Raw genomic sequence first — 9,838 nt, 5'->3', positions numbered from 1 at the left:
GTCGAGCTCATGGGAACTCGCCATGAGGTCAAGCTGTGTGGGCCCCACCACGATGTATGTCGAACATCAACACCATGTATTTGATGGGTACCCTTTAAATTATGGGATATCCCAAAAATCAGCCATATAAGGAACTCTGGTGGGCCATACCATCTAAAATCATGTGAAGACATGCCTAAAACATATAAAAGCACTTGGCAGGGCCCACCTGAAATTTGGATGCGTCTGAAACTTGGTCTGACCCCTCATCCAAGTGGAACACACATAATGGATGGGCTGGATTTGTGAACCACATCTCGGTAGGCCTAAAAAATGATTATGAATGTTTTAATGGAGGGTAGCCCCTCTCAACTTTTGTATGGGGTTTGGCCCACACAAGTCACCGATTGACTTGATTTTTAAGACCTGGGCCCACTATGGAATGGTGCATCTCAACATACATCATGGTGGGGCCCACACAGCTTGACCTCATGGGGAGTTCCCATGAGCTTGACCATATAGAACCTTTTCCCTATATATATATATATATATATATATATATATATATATATATATATATATATATATATATTCCATTTCTCTATCATGACACCAATCAATAACAAATGAATAAAGGTAACCTTCATATTCCACCATTACATGGACTGAAAATACCAGTTACATGTAAGTCGATAATTTGATGTTTCAAACAATTTCCTTATTCAACTCCCTAAGGATTCTGCCATCTTTTTGGATAGGCAATAAGCAACGGATTGGATTGTGATCATGGGATTGACCCCAAGTGCAGTGGGCAAGATGCTCCCATCACATACAAACAGCCGTTCTGCATCCCAGCTCTCTCCGTTCTCATCAACCCCACCCTCTTTCTCACTAACAGCCATTCTACAACTCCCCATCTGATGGGCTGAACCGTAGACAGTCCAATGCTTCTCCCCTGAATTTGGACCTCCCACTGCAGTAACCCCATCCAAGAACTCATCCAAATCCTCCTCCTTCATCCCCTTGCATTTGATTCTCTGCCCGTCACTCCGGTAGGTACCCACCTCGACTGCTCCAGCGGCAACCAAAATCCTCAGTGCCCTCCGCAGCCCTTCCCTCAAATTCTCCTTGTCTATTCCATCCAGCTTGTAGGTTACCCTTCCCTCCCCCTTCACCTCCCCTGACCCTCGATCTCTGATCAATGGGATCAGATGGGCAGTTCGTGTGTACTTCAGCATCCTCTCCTTCATGTCTAGTCCAGACACCCAGGGCATCATTGCAGAAAACGATGCAGGCCCAAGAATGGGAGTTTCTATAACAGCACGAAGATTCGAGCCCTCTGATTCCACTCTATGTAACGATGTTATTATCCCCCCCTCAAATAGCTTGCCTCTGAGATCTGATCCTGATTCAGGGATGTATCCCCATGCCAACATGGTAGGGTGGAGACGAAGGTTTTTGCCAATGCTTGGGTTCTTTAACTGACTAGAGATCATTAGAGCAGGAGTTAAGAGAGACCCACATGCTGAAACTGTTATTCTTGCTTGAATTTGTATTCTCTTTGTGATATTATTACTCTCAGTTCTTGCCATCACTCCCACGCATTTCTTTCTTTTCTTCTTCCAAGATTCATTATTTTCCAATATGAATCTCTCTGCCTTGCATCCTGTTAAGATCACCGCCCCACAATTTACAGCATCAACCAGCCAAGTAGCATCAGCACCTTGCTTTTCTCCCATCTTACAACCATAGCAACAGGAACCGCAGTAGTGACCCTCCGACGAATTCCGTGGCACATTTTCTACTCTCAGACCAAGATTCTCACACCCCTTTCGAAGAGCTTGGTTCTGAAATCCTTCTTCTATGCAACTCTCCGTAACTCCGAGCCTTTTGCTGACAGTATCCATGGCTGAAAGATAGTCTGAACTTCCGAATAGCGGAAGTTTGTGGCCTTCTGCCCATTCCTTGAGGATGGAATGTGGCGTCCTTATGCAGGCAGACCAGTTCACAGCTGAGCCACCACCAACTGTTGATCCAGCCAATAACATAATCTGGCCGTCTTCCGTTGATAGAACTCCACCCGATTCGTACATTTGATCAAGTGAGGGACCTTCGAGGCAGGAGTAATCTTCAGGAGTGAAGTAGTTTCCTTTCTCGAGGACTACTACTTTGTGGCCTGAACTTGCAAGAACTGCAGCTGCAACTCCTCCACCTGAACCGGAACCGACTACAGCAACATCGCATTCAATCTTGTAGAGGTTGTGGGCTGGATCATCTGTGACATTCAGACCTTTTTGGATGAGGAAATTGAGAAGGGATGAATCGGTTTGGCTTGTGGTGTCGATAATTCCTTTTTGGAGAGGCCTCCCCGTTTTGGTTTTGGATGGTTTTTCACCTGAACCTGTTTTGTACCCGATTGCATTCCATGTTGGATTTTCTGAATTTTCATCTGTCTGCAACAAAATAGAGGAACAAAACCAAAGTTAGTTACTGCTTCGTTCCAACAATAGGGAAAAAAGAAAAGTGAAGGACCCATCACAGTTTGGGCGAATGGCATCGGTCATGGGTTTGCTCCCCACAAACATTAGTTTGATTCCCTTCCTCGTCGATTATCTGATGCATGTGGTTGGCAGGCTACTGCATGCATCCACAAGGAATAATCTCACCTTAAAGGGGTGGGGACACCCCGTCATCATTAAAAAAAAAAAAAAGGGAAACAGAAACAAGAAAGAGAGAAGAAACAGATGTTTGTGATGCATCTAGATCCGCAATTGAATTAAATTACAACAATTTAGTTCAATAAAATCGACATGCTCAAATTGCAGTCACCTTAGTATTTCTATTCATGTTACTTTCAGTCTGGACTATGAATTGATTTGTAATTGCAATTTGACTGCTGCTTCATCATTGCAAGTGTTAGATAAGGCAAGTGATTCAGTCATTACTCCATTGAAGTTTGGACACAATTCAATTTGATGTTGCATCCAAAAGCAAAATTAACAGATTGTTACTTAGTTCCACACAAGTTTTTCTTTTTTCATCACCCAGAGATACCAGTTTTTATGCATTCTTTTTTTTTCCTGGCCCATGATGTTGTCAGCCTGGATTGGCCTGCATTAATGCCATGTATTCCATAAGTGAGTTGCCACAATCCAGCACTAGTGACAAACGAGTATTGTTTTGTTTTGATGTCTTTAGTCATCGGTCATGTTTTAAAAATAAGACCTAGACAAGTCCTATTCGTCATGTTGAGAGATACCAATCACATGGTTAGAATCATTTGATCCATGTATATTTTCAACCACTTCCCTTCCACAGATGGGCCAACTATATGGATGGATGAGATTGGTAGGTTATCCTGCCATGCGTACCATGTTTTGCAGCAGTAGTTGCCAAAACCTTAACGGCTGTAGATGAAAGCACAAACACAAGTAAAAGGTGTAGACAAAAAGACAAGCACAGCTGTAGACAAATTTATTTTTTATTTTATTTTTTCTTTGAGAGATGAGAATAAACATTTCTAAAATTTCACTTGCCTCTGTGAAAATAAAGCTAGAAGTGCATGACCATGATCACATGCAAAAACCAGGCTTAAAGAAACAAGGGGACTTTATAGTCCACATTCAATGTACACCTATGCACCGTCTTAGGGCCTGTTTGGATGCAATTTCTGCAAAATGGCTTTCCACAATTTCAAAAACCAATCCAATTATTTTATTTATTTATTTTTATTTTTATTTTATTTTTGTCAAATGCTGCCTACTAGTGGGGGATCAAACGGGGTTTGCATCTAACTGCACGACACGACAAAAATGAGTTTGGCTCAAAACAGCATCTCAGGCACGAAACGCCCTTTGGAAGGTGCATCCCAACAGACTACTGTTCTGATTGGGTTTGTCTCAAAACAGCATTTAGGCATGAAACGCCCTTACGACGGTGTATCCAAACAGACCACTGTTCTGATTGTGGACACAAGATGCTACACCACTCACATGTTTCACAAGTTCTTGTGCCACATGAGAAGGTGACTGTGCACAGGGATTTAATGGAAATTTTACAAGCTAATGGCCACTTGTTATAATTTGTTAATCTAACTGCAGCCCATATATGATAGGACCCACCTTATGGATGGCGTGGATCTCAAACAAAGAGATGGCATCTTCTATCCCTGGAAAAATAAATAAGCTTCTTGTTTTGTTACTCCTAGAAAATGACTTCTCTTATTCTCTACTGTTCTCTATCTGATTGGTTTAGCATTCCTAAATTCTGATTTTTGGAAGTTTCAAATATCCTATAGATAAGATGTCCACCTATCCTTCTTCAGATAAAAAATAATAAATGTCATTTTTGGTTCATAATGCATCTAAGCTGTGGACCCATAATTTGGACAGTTTAATTTGAATTATCTATATGTAATTTCTAAGTAATTCCAAAGTGCTTGAGTATCATCCATCACATTCTAACAGAGTATTATTTAATTATTATTTTTTTCCTCTTGTATTGTTGTTATCGCTGTATGGACTGATGGATGGGATTTTTGTTCTCCTAAGCTCATATTGTTCATATGATATGTGTTTATGATGATCTAGACCGTCAAGTCCCCATGAAGGGGCCATAAAAGGGGCTCATCTAATGAACCATTGGATGGTTAGTATTACCAGATCGGGGTTATTTTTGCAACATATCGATGAATAATTAGTTTGTATCACCTTCCCAAAGAAAAAAGTTTAAATCACCATAATTAATTTGTATGGCTGAAACGGAACTAACAGCAACCTCATTATCATGATGAACGGTTGATAAAAGCATTACCCACACGTTCTTTATGGACTAACAGAGTAACAGTCTTTGAAAAAGAAATCATAGGATCATCATGTGCATGTGATCAAGACCATTGATTGGAGATGCCCCAAAAATCATACGAACCTGAAGATCCAATCCCTCCAAGACAGGTAATAGCAACCTTGGAGTTTTTTGGATCTCCCAATTTGAAGATATGGGTGGGGCATCTCCCACCAAATGAAAAAGTGGGCCCCACTTGATGAGAGAGATGTATAGAAGAGAGGAGCATCTTACCATAGAGAAGAAGATGAAGAAGCAAAAGACCTTCAACAAGAGAAAAGCCAACCTCAAAGGTGCTATGAACCTTTGCATGGACCATCTCTTCAAAGCCTGCTCCCTCTTCTCCATACTCATGTCTGAGAATTTGCTAATGAATGGGAATTCCCCAACAATACATGCAGGACCACAGAGAATCAGTGTACCCAATCTAGTACTCAGTAACCACAGTACCACTCTAATTAGTGTGAGCGCTTCTGGCAAACACCTCTTCCTCATCAGCTCAGCAACCTTTTCCAAAAAAGTAAATTTAAATTAAATGAAGTAAATTTTTTATATTATCTGATTCAACAATAGAAATTTTTTTTAAAAAAAATACATAAATAAAGGGTAGTGATCTGAACCGTTGATATTGTGGGCCCCCACCGTGAATGGCCCATGAACCAAAATTTTCAATGGAGGCCAGCAAATAAACGGTTAAAAGGGAAAATACAGCAATTGGTCCCATCAACCAATAGAGGGATAAATATTCTACGGTTGGGATCTCCCGATCTTGGGAACTTTTGGTGTATAGGCCATCCGCCGTGAGTTCCATCATATAAACGTTTCCAATCACTGAAAACATGCTTCTAAGCCCGAGCATTATAAACAGTATACACGGGTTTTTAATTTGTAGTTTTTAAGCGGGGCCATATTTCGGAGATCCAGACCGTTAACCTGCTGGGCCATCCCTGGATGAGCAATGTGGCCCTGGGAATGAACAAGATTGGAAGATTCTAACCTTTCGACCGTAGCTTGCAAATAGACGGGTTTTGAGAGAAATAGAGGGATGGTCCACATTAAACTAAAAAAAAAAATGGCTCAATTTGATGGCTGGGATCTTCCAATCTGAGAGATTCTGGATCACGGAACATGGCCCACTTATCGACACTGACCAAAAACCAAAAGTATGGTGTGAACCAAGCTAGGTCATTCCTACCAGGATGAACTGAAAACATAAAAATTAGCCTGATTCAAAACTTCTGTGGCCCCAAGCATGTTTCAACGGTGGACGTTCAATCCTCTGCCGTGTGGCCCGCTTGAGTTTTGGATTTGTGTCAGTTTGGAGTTCATGTCCTAACATGATCTGGAAAAACGGATGGAAGGGGTGGATTTCTCACAAACAACACGGTGGGCCCCACCTAGCTTCCGGTCACAGGAAATCCGCGTCCCCATATGCTGGCCACGAGTTTAAGGTCAGAAACTTCTGACCTGGAATTCTATTGCTGCATGGTACATCCATGGGGGCCCACTCACTATGGGGCCTACCAAACGAACGGTCGATCCAGTTCATGCATATTGGATGTGTAGCAATGACAGGAGGTATTGTAACATTTAAAAAATACCATTTTCATTGATTGGAATTTGGAAGAAAAGAAAAGGAAGGAGAGAGAGAGAGAGAGAGAGAGAGAGAGAGAGAGAGAGAGAGAGAGAAATCACCTCATCTGGAAGTGGGGCTTGAGAGCCAGAAGCAAGGTAGAAGGCCTCAACAGCCTTGCTGGGTGGACCCTCCTTGCCAATGAAGTGGAGGTCTGAAAGTGGGACAGTTGGGATGAAGGCCCCAGAAATGGAGGAAAGCGATTGAATCTCAGATGAAGAGAAGCCATGACTGTAACTGTTTTCCCTTCTCCCACCTCTCAATAAAGGATGACCCTCCCTTCTCTTTCCCACCTTCTCTTCTTCCATTTTTCTTTTCCCCTCTTCCACTCCTAAAAACATAACTCTCTGCAATTGAACTCAGTATTTATAAGAATTCCACATGTTATGTAGTTGCATGTATGTACATGCATGCATGCATCCATGTATGTATGTATTATTCCTTGGCTTCTTGGGCTCTGATACAAGTGGGCCCGGCTTTTTTACTGTTTCTTCGGTTGGGTAAGTTTTTTTTGTTTTTTTTTTTTTTGTAACGAGGCAGGTTCTTCTACGAGACTACCACTCCCCACCAGCAGGTGCAAGAGTACACCAAACATACCCAACTGCCAGCTTGGCATACTGATGCAAGATCATCCAAGCTGTTCATCAAGTGGTTTTAATGTATGGATGATATCACTCCCCAGAAAATTAGCTACTCCATTCATTAAATGCCCCACAATGTTTGAAACAAACGAACGGCTTACAAATCTCGGCGACTTTTTCTCCAACCAGCCTTTAATTTCGTTATCTATGGCCCACCTGATTTGTAGACTGGATTGACTTTGGATCTCGTGGCACTTGGAGTGGAGTTTACAAACGTTACTAGTTGGGAGAGAGGCTTGCTGCATAGGTAGCCGTGTTGAATTTGGAGTCTTTGTTCCGATGATCCAAACCGTTTACATGATGGGCCTCACCATGGATAGAATAATCTTCAGCCACTATAGGATGAGGTTTTTCTACGTATCCTACATCAACGCGGTGAGCCCATCATTTAAACGGTTAGGATCACTCAAACATATATGACCAGATCCAACTTTTACACTGCCGACGTAGAAGTACCAATACGTCGTGATGTATCGTAGAAAAATTCGCTGCGAGATTGTCATAGTTGCATTTGGACTCGTTTCACCGATCTGGACGGTCCATTAGGTACAACCGCTCTTCCTAGTTAGCCTTGAACGAATTATACTGGACGGGTGATGTAAACCGTCCAGTCAGTTCCTTACAGATATTGATGGGCAAGATCTCGATATTAGTCAGTACATAAATGTTTTGGACCGTCTGATTGATATGATTTTTGCAAAGTAAATAAAGAAGATTAGATTGGAACTAATGGACGGACTAGATAGTTGATGTGAAAGATAACAAGTCCAAATGCAACTATGTGCATGGCAAGGTTTCGGTACACAGCCTACTTAGATCATTTCTCATTCTATTAGTCAAGATAAGATCAGATTTAATATCATCAATCAACTGATATCTTATTAATTAATTGCGAAAGGAATCTTTACTTTGGCGGGAGGATTATGGGTAACCCCTAATCTGCTTCGTAGATAGCGCACTACTCCCACTAGGACATAGAGACGGGCTTTGGTTTTGAGGCTATGTGGGGCGTACCATGATCTATATATTTTATCCCTACAGTTCATCTATTTTGATATATCATTTTAAAGCATGAACCCAAAAGGAGGTTGATCCAATTCTTAATGAACCACACCATGCGAAGCATCGGGGATTGAACTCTTATCATTAAAAACTTCGTAGGCGCAAACTTGACATTTATTTGCCATCTAACTTGTTCATGAGGTCGCATAGACTTAAATGAAGGTAAAACATAAGTGGTAGATTGAACCAAAACTTTTGTAGATATCAAAATGTTTTCTGTTATGGGAAGATTAGAGACGTCTCAACTCCGAGGTCCGAAGCTATTCAAAGCCGACTTGAGGCGCAATATTAAGCTAGGAGTTATGAGTATGAGAATAGGCTAGGAATATATTTTCAATTCGACATGAGGTACACCCTCACTCCAAGACCCTATGCAGAATGATTCGGGGCTGGGGCTGTCGACTTAGAGCTTGGAGCTACCTAGGGCCGAGGCGGTCGGATTGGAGTAATCCAATGCCGAGATAGTCGGTTCAGGACGCAGATCGAAATCCACTAATGAGAGGGACCATGAGGTGTCCCACTACTACACGATTTGCGACAGTTACACAACCACCCACATTCACACGTTCGCCAAATAACCGCCCATGCCAATTCATCCGTAATACGCGGTTAGTGGCTAATTAAGGGCACGCTAAGTATCGCGGACGCACCCATTTCAGGTGAATGGTATAAATCTTCTCTATATGTGAGAAAGCAGGTACGCAATATCTTACACTCTCTCTCTATAATTCAACTTAGACCACCTTTAACCTGACTTAGGCATCGCAGGGTCCTTTATTTAAGCCAAGGTCTCCTTTGCTCACCGTGGTTGTGCAGGTTCAGGGTTCAAGGGTGGCTCGGAGTTTGGAGATCCGAGCAGAGGGCAGTCAAAATTTTAGCAACAACATTTTCAATGGTAGGCTTTATATCCATGTTGCTCTATGTGGTATGGTCCACTTGAGTCTTTGACCCACTTCCTTTTTTGTTCATGCCCTAAATGGCTCCACAAGCCCCTAACAGGACTAGTTGTCTCTAGCTAAGTCCCGGTGGGGTTAGTAACCAATCCATGCGAGCTTCTAATGGATGCAGCTTCGATGGGATCCCTAGTTATGGGGCCCATTGTGATTTATCCACCTTACATCCACATCGTCCATCCATTTCAACAACTCATTTTGGGCATGATCCAAAAAATAAAGTAAATTCAAATCTTAGGTGGGCTACACCATAGGAAAATCATGGTGATTGAATCCCCATCATTAAAATTTTCTTACGAGCCACTGAAATGTTTATTTGTCATCCAACATTTTTCATAAGGTCATAAAGACCTAGATGAAGGGCCATACAAATATGGGCTTGATCCAAAGCTTATGGCCTATGAAAAAAAATTTAATAGTCAATCATTATTGGTTGTCGTCTTATGGTTGAATTGAGATTTGAATCCGCTTCATTTTTTTTTTTATCTTGCCCAAAATTGAGTGTCAAATTTGTTCGATGGAATGGACATAAGGAACATATATCATGATAGCCTCACAGCTAGGCATCCCACCCACCTTGGTGGATCGAGGATCACGCAGCGTTGGTAGATTCCCGCATCCAACAAGATGGGTGGAACCCTAATTGTGGGGCCCATCATGATGTATATGACTATATCCATGTCGTATATCTATGTTGAAAGCTCATTTAGGGCATGATTCAAAAAATG

The 9,838-nt window shown here is 41.8% G+C and overlaps 1 protein-coding gene across 2 annotated transcripts; it reads right to left on the bottom strand.

The window, feature by feature from the left end:
• Positions 1–599: 599 nt before the first annotated feature.
• Positions 600–6,786, bottom strand: LOC131240438 (long-chain-alcohol oxidase FAO2-like). 2 transcript variants are annotated; one of them, XM_058238666.1, is made up of 3 exons: positions 6,517–6,786; positions 5,056–5,328; positions 600–2,432 (listed from the first exon to the last, which is right to left on the bottom strand). In XM_058238666.1, exons 1-3 carry the CDS (start codon positions 6,760–6,762, stop codon positions 702–704), a joined length of 2,250 nt encoding a protein of 749 aa, XP_058094649.1. In that variant the 5' UTR covers positions 6,763–6,786; the 3' UTR covers positions 600–701. The 2 variants fall into 2 exon arrangements, with proteins under 2 accessions (XP_058094649.1, XP_058094650.1); XM_058238667.1 differs by lacking the exon at positions 5,056–5,328.
• Between the last annotated feature and the right edge of the window lie 3,052 nt (positions 6,787–9,838).

The sequence above is a fragment of the Magnolia sinica genome, chromosome 3, assembly GCF_029962835.1.
Source record: "Magnolia sinica isolate HGM2019 chromosome 3, MsV1, whole genome shotgun sequence".
NCBI classification, from domain to species: domain Eukaryota; kingdom Viridiplantae; phylum Streptophyta; class Magnoliopsida; order Magnoliales; family Magnoliaceae; genus Magnolia; species Magnolia sinica.
This window is presented reverse-complemented; position numbering and strand designations above follow the sequence as displayed.